The 22,101-nt window shown below is 38.5% G+C and overlaps 2 protein-coding genes and 1 long non-coding RNA gene across 3 annotated transcripts; 2 read left to right on the top strand and 1 right to left on the bottom strand.

Moving 5' to 3' along the window:
• The first annotated feature begins 1,445 nt into the window (after positions 1-1,445).
• On the top strand, positions 1,446-21,334 carry LOC121725446 (thioredoxin-related transmembrane protein 2 homolog). The gene is made up of 6 exons (XM_042112437.1): positions 1,446-1,451; positions 8,161-8,163; positions 14,027-14,333; positions 20,551-20,811; positions 20,897-21,031; positions 21,136-21,334. The coding sequence occupies exons 3-6, from the start codon at positions 14,041-14,043 to the stop codon at positions 21,251-21,253; spliced, it is 807 nt and encodes a 268-aa protein (XP_041968371.1). The 5' UTR covers positions 1,446-1,451; positions 8,161-8,163; positions 14,027-14,040; the 3' UTR covers positions 21,254-21,334.
• On the top strand, positions 2,062-7,949 carry LOC121725510 (zinc finger protein 594-like). The gene is made up of 4 exons (XM_042112513.1): positions 2,062-2,366; positions 3,388-4,704; positions 5,369-6,461; positions 6,634-7,949. The coding sequence occupies exons 1-4, from the start codon at positions 2,181-2,183 to the stop codon at positions 7,857-7,859; spliced, it is 3,822 nt and encodes a 1,273-aa protein (XP_041968447.1). The 5' UTR covers positions 2,062-2,180; the 3' UTR covers positions 7,860-7,949.
• Positions 9,977-12,738, bottom strand: LOC121725449. Its single transcript, XR_006035391.1, has 3 exons — positions 12,672-12,738; positions 12,496-12,594; positions 9,977-11,638 (listed from the first exon to the last, which is right to left on the bottom strand). It is a non-coding gene; the product is annotated as an uncharacterized LOC121725449 (long non-coding RNA).
• Positions 21,335-22,101: the final 767 nt, after the last annotated feature.

Raw genomic sequence — 22,101 nt, 5'->3', positions numbered from 1 at the left:
TAACTGTTCACATTTTTCGCCTCAACTCTGACGCTGGCAACTCCTAAATGGGGAGGCTTACGCCAAAAGAAGAAGAAGAAGAAGTTTTTATTATATCAGCGTGTTCCTAAACTATTACCAGTGTACTGGCCTAATCGCTTAGGCCAATGATCGCTTAGGTTTATATTTTGATTTATGTCACACTTGACAGTACACTGATATTTTTTGGAAACGTGTAGAGGCGTACCGCCATCGCTGGGCCATCATCCTTTGATGTGCGGCCGAAAAACCGACACCGCCGCCATTCCACGGCCAGCGCTGGCGCCATCGACCATCCTACGCCACTACGTCCTCCCCACGCTGGGCCATCGTGATGGCCCACTACGCTGGCCCATCGTGAAGAGCCGCAATGATACGTGGTGAGTGAAACTTCCGAACAAAAAAAAATTGGGTTCCAAATTTAAAGAAGAAGTTTTAACTCAAAGTTCGATAGTTAATGGAATCAGGCGTTATTAAGTGTATGCCCCAAAGGGCATACACTTAATATATTATAGGTTTATGCTTTGGGGAAATCCATAGTCTAAATTTGGTTTGTAAACTAAATTCAAAGTTCGATTTTCAGTTAGTGAAAATTATTTTGTAGCAACTCTTTCAAAAATTGTAAATTAGTGGATTAAATGAAAAACGAAAGGTGCTGAAGCCATTGTAAAATGTAAATATAACCGTAAATTGATTAATTGAAGCAAAACATAACTATGTCATACCGTGTTCTAATACAAAGTATGTCATAGTGATTATTTGAATATTTGTATAATAATTTACAACTATAATAATATGAAAAAGATAGATTATTATTTCATGGAAAATATTATAATATATCAGTATGTATGCAGTTAATTTCGAAAGTGTTGAAATGTGTCTATTGATTTATTGTAGTAATTAATTACACGGGTTATTAACTATAATAATTTATGTATGGAAATGTAGTAAATGAAAAACTTTTCATTAATTTCAGATTTTTAGGTCCCTGTACTAGTTTGCAACATTTTAGTCGGCAGACTGCAGGCAATGGTTGTTATGGAGATTTATGGAGGAGGAGAAGGAAGGTATGGGATTATAAGAGGTACGGCCACTAAGGGAAAATCCTCTGATCAAGTGAGGTGGTATACAGCTGGCCTGAGCCCACGCGATAGATTTCAGCTGTCGTATGTACAGGGTGTAACAAAACAAAGTAATAATACTTATGTGTGTATGTATAAAGATGCGCGTCCACTGGATCGGAATCGGAGCGTACGCAGCGGGCGGATTTGTTGCCTAAACCTTGTGGATTAAATCTGTTTTATTGTTTTGTGTTTATTTAGCTATGTACAATAATTTTTATTGAAATAAAACATTTATTTGAGCTCATTTCTTTTTTTTTTAATTTGGTATGTTTAGAGTGGAAGGTTTTGCACTTAAAAATTTTAACTTTAGTTTCAATTTAAAAAAATAATAAATGTTAATTTTTTTTTCTTCTAAGTCCGACCTCTTGTTACGTAGTTTATGACATTCTCCAAATATAATAATAATAATAATAATAATATAATAATATCTATGGACGCTTCACACCACGTCAGTCTGGCCCCGTGTTAAGTACCTAAAGGACTTGTGTTACAGGTACCAGACAACGGAAATATATTTAATACTTTTATACTATACATATATTTAAGATTTTTATTATATCATACACATATTTTAATACACATCCAGACCCGGGAACATTGAAAACTTTTTTGTTCCGTCGGCGGGATTCGAAGCCGCGACCCCCGGCTTGAGCTACCGACGCGCTCACCACTGAGCCACAGAGGTCACAGATTACTAAATATATACTAGTATTTAGTAATCTGTGACCATCTGTGACATTCTCTTTGCGTATAGGATTGTAGCAAGAAGGAAAAGAAGAACTGAGACTGAAAATTGGCAAATTGCAATGGAGCAATAGAGGAATAAAAACATAGAGCAAAGTCCTTTAAGTTGCCTTTAAGCCACTCTGACATTGGCAACTCACCGAGGCGGCCATTTTTAAAAGAAGAAGAAGAATAAAAATAAAAAGCAAAATTTTAAGAATTTTGCTTAAAAATATAAAATTACAACACATTACACTATTTTAAACTTGAAAAATAATCACTGCAGATTTTAGAGACAAATCAAATCAAGTTACAATGACCCAACAGATAGACGTTAGAGCTATAATAACTCACATAATCTGCGGCGATGGGAGAACAAAATGCAGAATTTGTATGCGAGATACTAAAGATGGTCTGGTTCTTTTGGAAGATACAGTTATGATGGACGGAGAAAAAGCAGTAACTTTATCGGAAGTTTTGGAAATCGTCACTGGAATAGAGGTAAGTTTAAATCGTTCCACGCTATGTTCCACCGTCCACGGGTAACTTACGCCGTTTACGATAAACGGAACGGCGCGCGGCGTGTTGTCTGTTGACGGATGTATTTGGTTCATTTGTCGGTCTATTTTTCATGTTTAGAATAATTATTATTGTAAACGTAGTAATTATTATTACCTATTGTTTCTATGTTTACAATAATTATCACTAGCTATTTGACCGAGCTTTGCTCGGTACTGTATTAGAAGAAAATGACATTTTCTAAAAATGATTCCTAACTAGATCGATTTATCGCCCCGAGACCCCCTATATATATTATAAATATATATATATATATATATATATATATATATATATATATATATATATATATATATATATATATATATATATATATATATATATATATATATATATATACAAGAATTGCTCGTTTAATAAAGAATATAAGATATATACCAAATATCATGAAAATCGTTGGAGCCGATTCCGAGATTCCAATTAAGTAAATATATATATATATATACCTATTATTTTCTGTGTGAACTAAAATAATATTAAAATATACAAAATGCTCAAGAGGGCGCCACTGGTATATACCACCAACTATGAATATTGAATATATATTGAAGATATTAAGGTGATTAGACTAGTATAGTCTAATCACCTTAATATCTTCTTTTATCTTTTTTACTAGTATCTTTTTTTGGTGAAGACTATCTTATGTCTTTAAACGAGCAATTCTTGTATATATATACAAGAATTGCTCTATCTTATATCTTTAAAAGAGCAATTCTTGTATATATATATATATATATATATACAAGAATTGCTCGTTTAAAGATATAAGATAGTCTTCACCAAAAAAAGATACTAGAATGTACTTTATGTACTAGATGTACTAGAAGTAAAATGCTGTACTAAGTTTCGTCAATCAAAGACTATGTGCCAAACTGTGTAGATGAACTGCGAGTATTACTGGAATGTAAATATTGCTTTGACGGTATGAGCATGGTGGTTGCAGGTGGAGTCAGATGACACTCTGCCAGCTGGCCTGTGTTCGTCGTGTACCCGGACTGCACTCAGTGCTGCAAACTTTCGTCTGTCCTGTCAAAGAGCCGCCAGGCAGTGGAAGGCTACGATTGAGACACTAAATAGTGTGCCATCAAATAAAAACATAGCAGCTGCGATTGTGTATAATAAGGATGTGATACTAATCGACAGAAGTAAAAGGCCCAATAATATATTCCAAATTCGTTCAGCATGTGATAAAAGTATAGCACCGAGAACATTTAAATGTACAGAGTGTCACAAGGAATTCTTACACCCGTTTATGCTGTTCTATCATTTAAAGGAATCTCACAAAATCCAAGCATGCTATATTTGTGGTGATCTTATGTTAAGGGGTGACTTGGTGCTACATACAGCTGGTACCCATAATAGCATAATCTTTGATTGCAAAAAATGTCCTTCACTGTTACTGTCTGAAAAGCAATTCAAAGAGCACAGCAAACATGCACATTCAGTGAACAGACATGGCTTGGAAAGTTGTCAATGTGAATTTAAGGGAACATCGCACATTCATTGTTCAATTCATCAACAAAAAAAGTGTTCAAACTGTAGTACAGAATTCATAAATGAACCTTGTCTTCGGTATCATGTTGAAATTTGTCACAAGCTAAACAAAACTGTAACAACTGAAGCAAATATAAGTTATAATGTAGCTGTGAATAATCCTGTAACTGTGAATAATATTGCAAGCAAAAAAAGAACAAGAAGCAATGGCAGTTGTATATGTGATTACTGTGGAAAAAGTTTTGCTGGCAAGAAATTTGTGTCTGCACACATACAGATCGTACATTTAAAAAACACCCATCGGCCCTGCTCATATTGTGGCAAACTACTGGCCGCTGCCCACATGACGGAGCATGTCAAGAGACACCTATCTGTTCAGACATACACCTGCGATGACTGCGGCATTGTCCTAAAAACTAAGTTGGGCTATGTTCAGCACAGGAGACTTCACACCGGGGAGAAGCCCTACACCTGCAAACATTGTGGAGAAAGCTTCTCGGCGTCTTCCCGCCGGTCGGAGCATGTGCGACAGAAACACAACCCAAAGCGGATACTTTTGAATCATGCCTGTATACTGTGCCCTGCTAGATTTCGATTGCCATACAGACTGCAGAAACATTTGCAAAATGTGCACAAGAATACATCAGCTCCCAAAAAACTGTTCAACTGTGGCGAATGCCAGGAGAAGTTTGAATCTCGGCGTGGACTGTTGCACCACATCAGAAGAAAACACCAGCTACTTAATATTTGGAATAAAAGCAGTAGTTAAAGGAAATCCTTTTAGTTTCTTTTGTTTAATATAATATCAATCATAATAATACTGAGTTCCATGCTAATAAGTTATAAGAATATCAACACTGTATTTACAGAGTACAATGTGCAATGGTTGTACCATAATATGTTTTATCCTTGACTGTCAATCTACTTGTGTAACATACTAGACAGGACTAGACAGGACAGAACAAAGCTATACACCTAATAACATCAACACTGTAACTGTATAAAAAGTGTTGATAAATGCATTAGGCTATGCATTACATAATATTCAAATGGGTATAAGTTTTGGTCATCACGGCTATTTTGGGCACATGACAATATTGCATAACAGGATGTATTATAGCATTATAGATGCTTGGACAAAAAGTTAATTGTGATCACATAATATATTACTCACTAAAAATATAACTTTATTTATACATAGATGAGTTTTTGTTGACTTTTTATCACTCCGGAATCATATACTTTGCCACAATTAAGTTATTGTTCATGCTTTCCGATAACTCCATTTATATATTCCACTTTTATTATTAGTATGAGTTTTTCTTCTCCTAGATGTTGCACACACAACATTACAACAACGTACAATTTTCGCCCAGTTCGACAGAAGGATGCGAAGACAAGAAGACTGATCAGTCCCCTCGCGGTTTCAGATGGAGTGGGACAGAGAGCTCCCCGCGGTGCTGTGCGTCGCGTGCGCCGCCGCCGCCGCTTCCGCCTACCACTTCCGAAACCTCTGCCTCACCTCGCACTCCACCTGGAGGACCATCCTATATAAACTGACTAACGCGAGTGTCGTGCCCGATCAAAAGAAAATTTACCTTTACCTCGACGAACGGTTTTTGGAGGAATCGAATATGGAAGTAGCAGAGGAAAAATCTAGCTCGGAGGAGTGTCACAACAAAATAAGAAAATCGAACGGAATAAAGTGTCCGGGACTCGAGTGTCCCGACTGCGGCAAGAAGTTCGACGCGACCGGTCACCTGGACAAACATTTGAGGGGATCGACGAGGAGGGCGTGCTACCGCTGCGCCAGGATCGTGCCCCGCGACGGGCTCGCGGACCACCTGCGGGGAGTCCACGACGTGCGCGTGTACGAGTGCGCCAGGTGCCACAGACTGTTCGACGAGCCGGCGCAGCTGAGCCGGCACACGGCGGAGTTTCATCTGCTCGAAGATTGCCAGTGCAAAGTCTGCGGGCAGGGCTTCAGATGCGAGAGGTCGCTGCGGGCTCACGAGTACGCCCACACGCTGTTCGGGTGCGCGTCGTGCGATAAAACTTTCGAGAATCGGAAGTGCTTCCTGTTTCATCAGCTCGAATGCGAGCAAAAAGTCTCGCCGAAGACGTACGAGTGTCACGACTGCGGGGCCGTTTACTCCCGGAAGCCGTCCCTGAAGATGCACATGGTGTTGAAGCACTCGGTCGTGCCGTCGTACGTGTGCCAGGTGTGCGGCAAGCGCTCCGCCACGCTCGCCCACCACAAGACGCACGAGGCCGTCCACGAGGAGAGGAAAATATACAGCTGCCACTGCGGCGCCACCGTGGGAACCGCGCTCGGATTCAAGATGCACCAGCGGATACACTCGGGGGAGAAGCCGTACGAGTGCCGGGAGTGCGGCGAGCGGTTCCTGTCCGCCTCCCGGAGGTCGGACCACGTCAAGAGAAGGCATTGGACCTCGAAGGAGATGGCCCACAAGTGCACCCAATGTGGTGCTACTTTTCTTAGGCCCTTCGAGTTGAAAAAACACTACAAAAAATGTCACTCCCCTTGATTACCCGCGTAAAAAAATATGTAAGACAATTTTAGTATGGCTAATCTAATAATTATTGTAAATGGTCTCTGATACTTTTAACTCGTATAAAATAACAATATTTTTATCACTATTGTTCAAGGTGGACGATACGCCCTCGCACCACGGCGGAGTGTGCGCGACCTGCACGGAGCTCGCCACCGGCGCCTACCGCTTCAGATCCCTCGTCAGAAGATCTCAGCGCGCCTGGGAGAACTGCATCGAATCCCTCCTCGCGCTGCCCGACGCCTCCCCCACGAGAGCGATCTACGCCCTGCTGAAGGATAACTTATCTCTTCAGTCGATTATTAATTTCGAAGGGGATTCGAGGGCGTTCGTCGACAACCTCGCGAGAGGCGGCGGCAGGGAGGCGGAGAGGAAGCAGCGGCAGCGGAGGAACGGCCCGACCAGCCTGTGCGTTGACTGCGGGAAGACCTTCCCCAGCCCCTACTACCTCGGCGTTCACCTTCGTAACAGCGGCCAGAAGGAGGCGTGCGCGCTGTGCGGGGCCATGACGCTGCGGGGGCGGGAGATGAGGGACCACCTCGCCGTCCTGCACGAGACCGATGCGTTTCTGTGCGGCGACTGTCCGATGTTGTTCCACACCGAGGCCGAGCTGGCGACCCATAGGCGGCGGGACCACGGCCCTGGCGCTCTGACGTGCCCCGACTGCGGCCGCACCTTCCAGCGGAAGGCCTCCTTCGAGGTGCACGCGCAGATGCACGCGGTGCGGACCTGCCGCGCCTGCGGGGCACAGTTCGCGAACCGCAGCTGCTACCGCGAGCACCGAGCTCGCTGCGAGCCTGACGCCAAGCCCGACCCGCGGACGATCCCCCGCAACCGTCGCTGCAACGTGCGTGACCCGGCCACCTTCACCTGCGACTACTGCGGCAAGACCTACCGCTCCCGCCACCAGCTGAAGAACCACATCCTCTGGATCCACATGGACGTGCGGCCGCACCAGTGCCAATGGTGCAGCAAGCGGTTCTACACTCCGGCGCGGCTCGCCGAGCACTCGGTGGTGCACACGCGCGTGCGGAACTTCGAGTGCGACATCTGCGGCGCCAAGCTCGTATCCAAGATGGCGGCCGTGTACCACCGGCGCCGCCACACCGGCGAGCGGCCCTACGAGTGCGCCGACTGCGGCGAGCGGTTCATCTCGTCGTCGCGGCGCTCCGAGCACGCCAAGCGCCGCCACAACCGCGGCGCGCGCCTCCCCTGCCACGACTGCCCCGCCACCTTCGTGCGCACGCACGAGCTCAGGAAGCACGTCGAGAAAGCCCACGGCGCGGATCCCGCCCAGACCAACAAGCTCAAAGAGCTAAACTTGTACAATGTTGAGTTTGTGAAATAAGTTGGTGCCTAAACATTTTTCTGACAATGAAGATTAACAAGCCCCAAATTAAATTATTTTTTACCATGTTTAAAATATAAGTATAATGTATAATATGAAAGTAGTTGTGTCCTGAATGAAAATATTATGAGTCGTTATTCGAACTTGGAACAATATTAATGGTTTTAAGTTTCATCCTAATGATATTAATTAATAATTTATAAACATGTTTTAAGTTTAAATTTATTTTGAAGATGTGATAAATAGATAAGTTGGGATGTCATACAATGGAAGCCCGGATGGCTCACGGTTAACTTATGAGAAAGTGGCGCTACACAGACCCATTTTTAACATATTGTGTGCTACAAACTTAAAATTCAAGTGTAAGTGTACAAGGTAACGTCAGAGACCAGACATACACGTCGTTGAATTTTGATGAACTGTCAAATGTTACCTATTAAAATGACCCTGCCTGTAGGTTTATTGTATGACGCCATTTTGTCCCTATCTCTAGTTCACGAGTGCACAAGGTAAAAATTAGGGAGTGATTCCGCTGCCGGCGCCGGCTACCAAAAGTATCAGTAATGGGAACCGGCGGTAAGTATACTGCCGGCATCGGCAGCCGAGATATAAAACAACGGCTGCCGGTGCTGGCACTAGAAATGGGAACCAGTGAAAATGCGTAAAACGCTAGGTTCCAGTGCCGGTAAACAAATTTTAAAATATAAATAATGAAGTATTATAATCTTAAATAATATTCGACTTCCAAAGGTGGAGGTTATATGTTCGGCTGACGGCTGTGGATATATTTTTTTGTGAGGCATTTTCATCTACTACAAAAAGTAAGATTTTGCACCACAGTATACCCCGTGGTATACTTCGGAAGGTACTGAACAGAACTTTTTTTTTATTAAATAAGGGGGCAAACGAGCAAACGGGTCACCTGATGGTAAGCAACTACCGTCGCCCATGGACACTCGCAACATCAGAAGAGCTGCAGGTGCGTTGCCGGCCTTTTAAGAGGGAATACGCTCTTTTATTGAAGGTTTGCAGGTCGTATCGGTCCGGAAATACTGCTGGTGACAGTTCATTCCAGAGGCACACTTCGGACTCCTTATAAATGTTAGAGTTTCAGCGTTGTTTAAATTAGCAAAGGTTGAGGCTGCTATTATGCAGATCACATTTATCATCACTACCATTAAAATATGCATCGTCACATTATGACCTTATTATGTGCCTATTTGTACTTTTCATACCTAGTGCTTTAGCTCAATACTGATATTTTTGATAATTATTCTATCATTTGACAAGCGATGTTTGCTGAATATGCGCCGGCAGCCTATTCGACAAACATCGCGTGACTTCGGAAAACGGCGCCGGCAGCGGAGGCACTCCCTAAAAATTAACTTGTGAAGTTTTAGCTCGGTACACTTGTATTTATGTTAGTAGCACACATGTTAAAATTGGGTCTGTGTAGCGCATAAAGTTAATATACCTAGCGGAATAGAGAAACAAAGGCCTGAGCAAGAAAGATGTCACTATCAGTAACACTGCGTGGTAAAAAGAGACGTGTGATACATGACAGCAGCACTCTTTTTTTGACGTCCAGTCGGCACGTGCCGTACGTTGACAATTTAATCTCATAGAATTCATGTTCGATCATGCTTGTGTAAGTGTATACGTACACATGTTTTTCACACAGATTAAAACCAATTTTGGTTTCGTTTGACAGCTCGAGATTGTTGCTCTATTCCGCTAGGTATATTACTATATTAACTTTATTGTGTAGCGCCACTTTCTCATAGAGTTCGACAAGGCTGTTTATGAACGTGGCGAGAAAAGGAACTAACGCTTTTATCATACAAAAACGTCATTTTTGACAGTTCTCCTTTACCAGCAGCGCACATTGACTGACATTGACACATTCAATTAAAGCCTTGTCGAACTGTAAGTTAATCGTGAGGTAGTCGTGTCGACTTTTGTAAATCAGGATGTGTGTGCCTGTGAACCTGTGTGTCATAAATGATAAAATATTATGGACTACACATCACACATACAAATAAAATATTTAAAAAAATAAAATGCATATTTTAAAGTAGTCGTTTTAATATACCGTAGTTAAATAAACACATTTTTAACAATTCTATCGAACTATTTAAATCAACCGATTCACCAGATCGCGGTTAAAGTCAAATAAACAATCAACAAAAATAAAAATGAGTTTTTAAAGTCTAAAAACTCCATATACAGTAACAAATAATCAATATTACTTATCTATTCGGCTGTATATATGTATAATAATTATGCAATATGATTATTTTTAGATAAATAAGATTTTTTTCGAAATTACAATATCTTCTTGTTTTCTTGGAAGTAATGAAGACCCTGGGAATGAGAGTGGCAGGAGTCGTCGACAATGTACTATTTGCAAACCCGATTGTTATAGTAATTAGGTCGAAAATAGTACACCATGCAATCGGTGACTGCTTACAAAGTTATTAGTTTTATCAAAGAGCTGTATAATTCATTATGTTGCTCTCTGATACAGCTTACTTGCGGAGAGCCAAAGCTGATACGCGCCTAAGCATTGATACAATGCTAAATGACGTTATCATCGCTTCAACTCACCCTGATTCATCAGACACGGTCTTCATTAATTTCCTAGACTTCAGTGTCAGTCGCGACTCGCGTTTATTAAGCCTTTCCTGCTGACTATACAGTATACGGAATAGTGCATACTTGTGTTATGTTATAAAATTATATTGTGTAATTTTAGTTTTTATTATTCTTAGTCTTTCGTAGTGTAATTTATAAAAATAATAACAAAAAAAGGTTAAGCAAACTCATCAGTGAGCTATTGAGTCAGTAGCGCCATCTATTGGGGAGTAGCTAAATCTGGCGATGTTTGCAGCTTCATTAATATTTTTTTAGGAAATCAAGATTAAAACGTTAAGTTAGTCCATGACGTCACAGGATAGAGCATTTGGGCGTAGAATGGCCACACGGCGTTGCGCATGGCGCGACTTCATTGTTCGCAGAGTTAAAATTTACCCATCTGTTTCGTCTAGCCGAAGAATACTTATTTACTACAAAATCTATGTATCGAGCTATTCTACGGTTTCTACGTTCAATTCTATTTCTTCGTCTGCTCCGTAGTTTTCGTTTGTATTCTAATTGATCTACACATGAAGGTTTAAAATCGACCAACTCCCGAATGTGGTTCGGTTCGTCGTGTCCGTTTTGCTCCTCGTTGCTAGTTTTAAAATGACGTCCCCATTCGATACATTGCGATTTTGGAAAAAATTCTCCGTGCCCACTCCTTCCATGATATTGTGTGGCCCCAGTGCTGGTGCCGCTGAGCGAGCTGCCGCCGAATACGTTTGTATTCTGAACATTCTGAACAGAGCCACTAGACCAATTATTATTATATTTTTGATCCGTCTGTTCCTTTCCAGTTCTCGTATTTCCAAAATAAAATTCGTTCTGTTGCGGTCCCAAAACGTCCATGATATCCGTTTCCAGGTCCATAGGTTCTATGACTAGCGTGCTCTCGAGTGCACTAAAAGATATATTTCCCTCCTTTTTCATTTGCGATTCTTGTCTGGCGTTCGGTCTTTCTCGAGAAGAAGCTGGGTCTGGGAAGCTCGGTCGATGTGTTTCATTGAATTGTATCAATATCCATGGATGTTTTTCCACGACAAAGAAGAAAAATTGCTCTATCATCGAAGCCATTATTTCAGTCGATTGTAGTGGTGGTACAAGCGTCAGAACAGCTGCGGCACTCTGCAATGATGACCCACCTGTAAATAATATAAAAGACTATTAGAAATGTCCCGGGTGTAACATATCTACTACGGTCTCTGCGTACCTATTATAGTTTTTTTTTATTATTATTAAATAAGGGGGCAAACGAGCAAACGGGTCACCTGATGATTAGCAACTACCGTCGCCCATGGACACTCGCAACATCAGAAGAGCTGCAGGTGCGTTGCCGGCCTTTTAAGAGGGAATACGCTCTTTTCTTGAAGGTTTGCAGGTCGTATCGGTCCGGAAATACTGCTGGTGACAGTTCATTCCAGAGTTTTACAGTGCGCGGCAGAAAGTTACGCGAAAAACGCGCTGTGGAAGACTGCCACTCATCAAGGTGAATGTTTTTCGCGTGGGACGATAGCGAAAAGTTGCAGGTGGTATGATTCCGAGCAATTCCTCAGAGCACTCCCCGTGATACAACCGATAGAGGATGTAGAGTGAAGCTACATCTCGGCGTAATTCCAGGGGGTCCAAGCTGTTTGAAACCCTATGGCAGTCAACAATTCGAGCAGCCCTTCGTTGGATACGATCCAGAGGGAGCAGTTGGTATTTTATCGCCCCTGCCCAGAGATGAGAACAATATTAATACTTTAACTACACACAGTTACTGCAGTCTACTCTCACGAACTATTCGTCGTAAACTTGTAACTCGTATTCTCTCAACCATTAGTCGGTAACTCGTAGGTACGGCATACCTACTAATATACCCGAATATAGACGTGCGTGATTCTATAGAAAATAAGATTTCTGAAATATTATTACTGAAATAAAAACTGGGATGTGGAATACCTATTATAACTCGGGTATTATACATCGCTAGTAACTACTATTAATTATTTATAATAACCTGCTAGGAATAACTTCTGTGATGACGCAGGCGGCGCAACTCACAGCTGCAGACGGCGGACGGCCACGGTGATTTACTTATTACAATTAATGAATCTGGCTAGAAATTAACCTTACTTTTAGATTTAAAAGATTCCTAACACAACCTGATTAAAATTATAAAGATTTTTTAACTACCCTCTGGTTTTACAAAACGGTACCTTTGTCCGGTGAGCAGTGAGCTCGACGTGTTCTTTGCTTTTTGACTCTGTCCTCTATGAAAAATCAATCAAGCAACTGCCAAATGGTGTCAGGTGTGTTTCCAAACTTCAACAGTGGTCAAAGGTCATTGGTCAAATCCCATCAGCCCTGTATCCTGATAAAAGGTTAAGAACGCATTCTGTCAAAAATTCAAATGTCAATGTCAATATAACGTTTGTGGCTTTATTCATAGACTTAATATATACTGTCGTTTATGGTTATAATCATAGACTTAATATATACTGATGTCAATTTCATAGTGATTATATTCTCTTTGGTCAATTTGTCAAATTTGCTCAAGGCCAAATCAAATATATATACTAGTAATCTGTGCAGCGTTGCCAGAATGTTACTTTTGTAACATTTTACGTTACTTTTGACCCTTGCATGTTACATTCATGTGACATGACTACAGATGTTACTTTTACGTTACTTTTGGTAACTGAAAAAAAAAAAGATGTTTGAAACCAAAAATGCGAAAACGAAACGCACTAAGTTTTATTGAGTTTTGTCGTTACAGCTGACAAGGCTTTAAATGAACGTGGCGAAAAAAGGAACTACCACTGCCATCATACAAAAACGCCATTTTTGACAGTTCTCCTTTATCAGCAGCGCACCGCCCACGTTCATATAATTAAAGCCTTATCGCACCTTAGTTTAAAGTTTTGCTTAATGACCGTCATGTAACATGTTGGTAGACTTGGAGCTAAACAAAATAAAATGCCTTCGTAAAAATGAAATATAATCGGCCAAGTGTGAGTCTGACTCGCTCATTAAGGGTTCCGTACCGTTTCCGTTCCGTAGAGCAAAAATAGGCCAAAAATTGTGTTTTTTTTGTATATAAGAGTTTATTTTATTATATTTTCATTTGAATATTTTTTTTATTTATTAATAAAGTATAAACATATTTAATAAAGGATTTCGTGGAAATTTCAAGTGCCTACCTGTTACCATTATTGATATCCAGTACAAAATGCCAAAAAATCAAGTTTGTTGTATGGGAGCAGAAATACATAATCTGTGAAAGTCTAGCTTTAGCGGTTCTTGCGATACAGCCTGGAGAAAGATCCACCCCCCCCCCCCCCCTGTCATTTAAAATATTAAATAATACGAAATGTTACTTTTCCCCTCAAAATGTTACTTTTTGCATGACATTATGTAACTTTGGAACATACAGCACTGGCAACACTGAATCTGTGGACCAAATACTAGTAATCTGTGCTCAAGGCTCAAAGTAAGAACATAAAATTGTAGTTATTTAATTTATACTGAATTAAATAATTAACAGGTAGATGTATTAGTGATAATGGCTTTTAAAAGTGATTTAAAGCAGTTAATAAAACCATATTATTGGGTTAACATTCTATTAAGCATTTCGTATGTAATCTCGAAACGTACGAGCGTAGTATGCAATTACCTATTCCCTGACTCAGACTGCGAATTAGACAGTCGGGAAACGGAAATCCTGTTCTTTCTGATAATCGTCGTGATGCTACGGACGAGGAAAACGGGGAGCGTGACCATGGTGAACTACCTGTCTTCGTCGTTTGTTTACACCAAAGTGGCCAACCTCATTTTGTGGTTATATGCCGACGTAAGGTCAGTATCATTAACAAACTCGTCGATCTAAAAGTGCTAATAGTTATAGTGGTACACATTAAACAGTACATACACCAAACAGCATAATAGGATAGGTATACTATTAACACCTCCATCGTGGGTATTGCAGACACAATCGTTTTTCAATTGTTATGCGGCAGCCGGCTCCTGGGATTGATGGGTTAATAATAATAAAGAAAGGGGGAAAGAGGCTTATGCCCGTTTTCACCAACGACACCTAAAATTTAGGTGTCCCTTCTAACGCAAATTTTGTTTTCACCAAAGTTTAAGTAACACCTAAACCATTATAATTTAGGGGATGAATTGACAAGCCCGTAAAACTTAGGTGACATATATTTTGATTAAAACAACCTATTATGCGATTCATCCGCCAAACCATTAGGTGACCCTTATAATTTAGGGGATGAATTGACGACCCCGTAATACTTAGGTGACGTATGTGGCAACGACGACGACGTTAGATGACGGTTGCCTTGACAATGAATCTGTTATCGAATGGCCGTCTGATATTTTACTTGTAAAATAGCGAAATCCCATAAATATCTTTATATTTATCACAAGCCTTCCTCTTTAATCACTATATACTAAATCTATTAAAGAAAACCGCAATTAAAGGGAACAAAGGGACATGTGGACAGAAAAAGCGACTTTATCTTATACTATGTAGTGATATACGTCACCTAAGAGTTACGGGGTTGTCAATTCATCCCCTATATTATTGAAACAAAACTGACGTTAGGTGCCCCTTATATTGGCTTAAGGGATACCTAAATTTTAGGTGTTGTTGGTGAAAACGGGCATTAACCTTGTAAAAATTGGAACATACTTTTGGACATGGGGTCTGACAGACCTCTCATATTTGCATCTCTTTTTGTACATATTTAAAAGATTTTTTTGTTATATTTTCGCTTAAATGACTTAACACACAATTAATTTAGGGAATATATGGGTTAATAGGCTACTTGACCTTTTTTTTTCTTCATGCTAATCGCTTCTTAATCATTTATTTTCACCAAAAAACTAATATTTGAATATTTTAAACAGTAGAAACCCATAAAAATCTTGATTGAAAACTATGCCTTTTAAATGGCGCCGAAAACACTGTCCACAACACTGTCTGCCATAGTGTGACGTCATACATTATGTTTTTTAAACTTTCTTTATTGATTTTTTTTAATGTGCTAAATGTACGAGTCTAAAAGTGCCCAAAAATTATAAAATAATTAAATAATAAATTAGAAATCATTTGTTATGTTGAAAACTTTTGTTGAAAAGTTTTGGCCATTTCATTTCCCGTCTACAATAAATGGAGATAATATAAAAAACTGATCTTTTATTTAAATTATTCAACAAAATATATTTTACAAATCTTTCTAGGCTTATTCTTATTATTTATGTACAAATAAACTTACATATAACAAGCGCGATAAAAAAAAGATATAAAATTAAGAGTCTGATGACTGACCCCGCGTTCCAGATGACGTTAGAAACGCTCACGCTCAAGACCGTAGTTTTTCCCGTTCCACTAGCATGTGAGCGTCAGTGATACAAACCCAAGTGGAACGGATTATGGATCGTTTTGAGCGTTTTGAGAAAAGTTTAAAAAAAGAACTATTTTTTTTTTATACATAGGTACATTGAACCGAACTTGGATATTACGTCTACGATCCTTTTCTTCAAGTCGTAAATAAAAGTAATTTTATTGTTTATAGTTACATTTATTTTACAAATAAAATACTATTATATTTGTTTCGTTTTTAGTATTACATTTTTTTACTTGAGTAATCATATTTTAATATAGTTAAACTTTTATTATATTTGATTTTTTACATTGAATCATATTTTAATAACAAAACATACTTTGAATATTGAATATTGTCACAATATACTTATAAACGTTAGGTAACAATACCGCATAATGCTTAGTCAAGTACGAGTAAGTCAACAGGTATAGGAGAGATGAAAATTAGTATTAATTATTATATTTTATAAGAAATCATTTGACCATTCATTTAAAACAATTTATTTTCCAATCAAAATATTTCATTACATGTTATTTAATTTATTTAAGTAATTAAAATATTATTTGTAATGCAATAATATAAAGTTTTAATGTCTCTACTCTCTCCTGAAAACTTTCCGAACATGGCTTTCGCTATATAGTTACGTTAAAATTAAAAAAAAAAACTAGAACGCCCACTTTGACCCATCTTCGTCAAGGGTCGTTTTGAGCGAAAATGATGACGTCATGAGTGACGTCATAGCCGCGATCAAAACGACCCCGGTCGCCAAAGGGAACGGCAGAAGAGGACGTTTTGAGCGTTTTGGTCAAAATTAACGTCATCTGGAACGCAGCCTGAATGAAGAGTCTGATCACATCCAAATCGGAAGTACAGCAAAAGCGTTTTCATCAGTACAAATCATATTTTCATAAAATCAAATTTTCAAATCGACTTTTATTTATTTATCAATCATAAGCTTTTATTTGATGATAAGGGTGAAATACGTTTTCGTAGGCCAAGTTCTACTAGAAATATGCATTTGTTCAATGAAATTGAATATAGGTCAAGTAGCCTATTACCCAAAAATTATAACTTTTATTGTAAAATTAAGCATTTAAAGCAATGAAAGTCACTTTCACCTGTGACGAAAAACTGAAATTTTTAAATAAGAAACAAGTTTTAAAACTGTTTGCGTTAATTATCTATTATGATAAGCCATACCAAATATAAAAATTGAAATTTAAACTTCTTAGCATGTAACATAAAAATTTTGACATAGGTCAAACATGGATGTGCCTGAAGTTCCGAACATTCAAGTGAACGAATTAGCTACAAAACATAAACAAATTGTCTTGAGTATCAAAATATAATATGTATCATAGTGAGATAAGGGGACACTTTTAGAATGTGCAAATGTTATTTCTAATTCAAAAAATAGTCACCCCTACAACCCACCCTTATAATTCTAAGTCGATTTTCTTCCACCCCACAGTGATTGAAAATTCTAAAAAAATTCATGCAAGTATACTTATAGATCCTACATACGATGGTAATATTTTCAACTTGCAGACTCGCCCCTAAAACTTACCCTTAAAATTCAAAGTCGATTTTCTCCCACACCACAGTGATTGAAAATTCTAAAAAAATTCATGCTAGTATACTTATAGATCCTACATACGATGGTAATATTTTCAACTTGCGGACTCACCCCAAACAATTACCCTTAAAATTCAAAGTCGATTTTCTCCCACACCACAGTGATTGAAAATTCTGAAAAAAATTATGCTAGTATACTTATAGATCCTACATACGATGGTAATATTTTCAACTTGCGGACTCACCCCAAAAACTTACCCTTAAAATTCAAAGTCGATTTTCTCCCACACCACAGTGATTGAAAATTTTGAAAAAAATTATGCTAGTATACTTATAGATCCTACATACGATGGTAATATTTTCAACTTGCGGACTCACCCCTAAAACTTACCCTTAAAATTCAAAGTCGATTTTCTCCTATACCACAGTGATTGAAAATTCTAAAAAAAATCATGCTAGTATACTTATAGATCCTACATACGATGGTAATATTTTCAACTTGCGGACTCACCTCTAAAACTTACCCTTAAAATTCAAAGCCGATTTTCTCCCACACCACAGTGATTGAAAATTCTAAAAAATTCATGCTTGTATACATAAAGATCCTACATACGATGGTAATATTTTCAACTTGCGGACTCACCCCTAAAATTTACCCTTAAAATTCGAAGTCGATTTTCTCCCACACCACAGTGATTGAAAATTCTGAAAAAATTTATGCTAGTATACTTATAGATCCTACATACGATGGTAACATTTTCAACTTGCGGACTCACCCCTAAAACTTACCCTTAAAATTCAAAGTCGATTTTCTCCCATACCACAGTGATTGAAAATTCTAAAAAAATTCATGCTAGTATATTTTAAGATCCTTAATACGATGGTAATAATTTTAACTTGCGGATTCACCCCTAAAATCCACCCTTAAAATTCAAAGTCGATTTTCTCCCACAACACTGTGATTGAAAATTCTGAAAAAATTCATGCTAGTATACTTATAGATCCTACATACGATGGTAATATCTTCTTCTTCTTTTAAAAATGGCCGCCTCGGTGAGTTGCCAATGTCGATGGTAATATTTTCAACGGCCGGACTCACCCCTAAAACTTACCCTTAAAATTCAAAGTCGATTTTCTCCCATACCACAGTGATTGAAAATTCTAAAAAAATTCATGCTAGTATACTTATAGATCCTACATACGATGGTAATATTTTCAACTTGCGGACTCACCCCTAAAAATTACCCTTAAAATTCTAAGTCGATTTTCTCCCACACCACAGTGATTGAAAATTCTAAAAAAATTCATGCTAGTATATTTATAGATCCTACATACGATGCTAATATTTTCAACTTGCGGACTCATCCCTAAAACTTACCCTTAAAATTCAAAGTCGATTTTCTCCCATACCACAGTGATTGAAAATTCTAAAAAAATTCATGCTAGTATATTTTAAGATCCTTAATACGATGGTAATATTTTCAACTTGCGGACTCACCCCTAAAACTTATCCTTAAAACTCAAAGTCGATTTTCTCCCACACCACAGTGATTGAAAATTCTATAAAAATTATGCTAGTATACTTAGAGATCCTACATACGATGGTAATATTTTCAACTTGCGGACTCACCCCTAAAACTTACCCTTAAAATTCAAAGTCGATTTTCTCCCACACCACAGTGATTGAAAATTCTGAAAAAAATTATGCTAGTATACTTATAGATCCTACATACGATGGTAATATTTTCAACTTGCGGACTCACCCCAAAAACTTACCCTTAAAATTCAAAGTCGATTTTCTCCCACACCACAGTGATTGAAAATTTTGAAAAAAATTATGCTAGTATACTTATAGATCCTACATACGATGGTAATATTTTCAACTTGCGGACTCACCCCTAAAACTCTGCCGGGTCTACAAGGTAACAATATACGGTAAAATCCAGGAAAGGTTAATTTTTAAGGTTTTTTTTTCTTAAAAATATTAAACAATATTTTAAAATACAACACTTTCCTCAAGTTTGCCATATACGATTAAAATACTTTCCAGAAATTATTCCTTACCAGCAACACTATATTAAATTGATGCAATAATACAAGCTGTTTTTTTGTTATTTTTTCTTACCTTCTACCCTCGTTAACTTTTTTCTCCCACGGATTTGAGATTTTTCGTCATACAATAAAGTGTTCAAGTTTTCAAGCCCTTTCATTTGGCAATTGGTATATGTCTCAAAGGGCTACATTAGTGGGTATGAAGTGCCCTTCTTTCCTAAATATTAGCTCTCCCAGACTCGAATTTGTTCCTTAGAACCAATTTTTCAGTTCCTTTTTCAGTTCAATATTCCACTCGTTTGACCGATTCAAAGATTTTTATGTATTGCAACGAAGAATTTCGCTAAAAAACATAACTAGAAGTTATTTCAAACCATTTTATTTAAACATTGATAGCGTACTACCGTAAACACAAACAATGGAAATCATAATATTCATGGACATGCGGTCTCACAGACCGCGCTCGAAGTTCAAAACGAAATAACTATGCAAACTTGATGTCTGCGTCGATTTTTTTGCTTCAGAATACGTTTTGCGACTAAAACTGAAGCTACTGAGCGCTGCAAGAGTGAAGCTTATGGGGAAGTTGGGTAGATGCGATTCTTGCAGGGTACGAGCGGTCTGTGAGACCGCGCGTCCATAGTTAAAGGTTAAGCTGACTAAGAGGTGCAGGTCCGCGCCACACCAGGATGGCAGCGGCGAGGCGAGCACTTTTAGTGTCATGTGATTTTAAACTTTATCTTCATTATTGTAATGCATAGTATCGCTTGAGAAATCGCGGCCACGGACGGCCGTAAACTTCTCAATCGATACTATGTATTACAATAATGAAGATAAAGTTTAAAATCACATGACACTAAAAGTGACAGCTGCCATTCCGGTGTAGCGCGGCCAGGTGGCCAGGTGCAAGCTATAAAGCCTGTGATATTAAGATATTAATTGATTAAATATGAGATATGATATCCAGGTTTTTGTTGTGTATTATTCATTTTTCTTTTTTGAAAAGCTTGAAGCTAATATGAGCTCATTAAATTTTTTTTTTCTAGGTACGGGCTGCCATATGGAGCCATAGTTATCCTCACGGCTCTGTTGCTACCGGAACCTTCCTACTCAGGACCAGAAAACATTATATACTTCAGAGGACCTCAGACGCTGGATGAAGAGCTAAAGAAGAAAAACACCACATGGTTTGTCTGTCTGTATGCCGCATGGCATCCGGCTTGTGTCAATTTTGCTCCAATATTTGCTGAGTTATCTTCGAGCTACAGCTTAGAAAATTTAAAATTTGGAAAATTAGACATTGGAAGGTAACTAAACTTGACTTTTACTTTTAATTTTTGCACTATCATATTGAAAATAGTTTAAAATTGTCATTATATTATTTGACTTTAGATATCCAGATGGAGCTACCAAGTTTAGAATTCAAGACGGTCCTACGAGCAGGCAGCTACCTACCGTCTTGCTGTTCAAAGACGGACAAGAGGTGATGAGGAAACCTATGCCCGACAGCACGGGCAAACTACAAAAGTAAGTGTACTGTGGTCATTTCACTGCACAAAATATAACAGTTGATAAAAAGCAGAGAAAGCCTAAATAGCAACACACATCATTTTTTGCTTTAATTATTGCAGGTTCCTATTCTCAAAAGACAACATGAAGGCTGCCTTTGATATAGATGGCATTTACCAGGAGTGTAAAACGAACATGGTAACAAAAGAGAACAAGAAAAAGACGGAGAAGGCAGATTAGGACTAATGGACTCCAACACCAGAGCTAAAACAAAGGAGCTGGCCTAAGCAACTGTGCACCGTGATTTTCAACTAGGTCCTGACGTCATCATTGTGGTCGGGGCTTAAGTCAGTACACTTTCAGCGTTTGTCAGGTGCACACGTAACGAGACTCCCAATAAATTGGTGTTTTCCGCGTTATTAACAAGGAAAGGATGAAGTATTGTGTTTTACAATGTCAAAGTTACTCAGGAAGACGTTCTGATAATATAAATAATTTCATCCGTAAATAATTTTAAATGTAAGTAACTAATTTAAATATAAATATAATATAAGTTCTAGAACATTTCAGCTTTCAGCGTTAATTATACTACTTGACACTAGATGGCCAAACCTTTGAAAGATAATACAGACGTAAATGCGTATAATTTTGCATAAATTTATTACAATAATCATACTTGAATACTGAAAACCGTTATACACTTAGTCTTAAACACATTTAATAGCTAAAACCGTGAATATTAGCTTTTATTATATTACTTATAAACCGTCATCTGTCGTCATCTATAATAACTATTTGAAACGTAACAAAATATCCAGGGCCCATGGGCGTAGCTAGCCTTGGGCTCAAGGTGGGGCAGCAGTCAATAACCCTATTATCTTCCCTACTCTCCCCTACCCTATTACCTCATAAAAGGCCGGCAACGCACCTGCAGCTCTTCTGATGTTGCGACTTGCGAGTGTCCAAGGGCGACGAAAGTTGCTTTCCACCATGTGACCCGTTTACTCGTTTGTCCCCTTATTTTACATTAAAAAATCAGTCAAAATGGTAACCCTAATTTTATTGATTGACCTTATTATAATAATAAT

This window comes from Aricia agestis, chromosome 3 (genome assembly GCF_905147365.1).
Source record: "Aricia agestis chromosome 3, ilAriAges1.1, whole genome shotgun sequence".
Taxonomy (NCBI): domain Eukaryota; kingdom Metazoa; phylum Arthropoda; class Insecta; order Lepidoptera; family Lycaenidae; genus Aricia; species Aricia agestis.
This window is presented reverse-complemented; position numbering and strand designations above follow the sequence as displayed.

What these genes read in the sequence shown, in the direction of transcription:
- LOC121725510 (XM_042112513.1), top strand. Translation starts at nt 2,181, where the DNA reads ATGACCCAACAGATAGACGTTAGAGCTATAATAACTCACATAATCTGC. An exon ending in TTTGGAATAAAAGCAGTAGT is followed by an intron (nt 4,705 to 5,368) that starts TAAAGGAAATCC and finishes TCGCGGTTTCAG; the next exon opens with ATGGAGTGGGACAGAGAGCT. An exon ending in GCCCTTCGAGTTGAAAAAAC is followed by an intron (nt 6,462 to 6,633) that starts ACTACAAAAAAT and finishes CCTCGCACCACG; the next exon opens with GCGGAGTGTGCGCGACCTGC.
- LOC121725446 (XM_042112437.1), top strand. Translation starts at nt 14,041, where the DNA reads ATGGCTTTTAAAAGTGATTTAAAGCAGTTAATAAAACCATATTATTGG. An exon ending in TGGTTATATGCCGACGTAAG is followed by an intron (nt 14,334 to 20,550) that starts GTCAGTATCATT and finishes TTTTTTTTCTAG; the next exon opens with GTACGGGCTGCCATATGGAG. An exon ending in AGCACGGGCAAACTACAAAA is followed by an intron (nt 21,032 to 21,135) that starts GTAAGTGTACTG and finishes TAATTATTGCAG; the next exon opens with GTTCCTATTCTCAAAAGACA.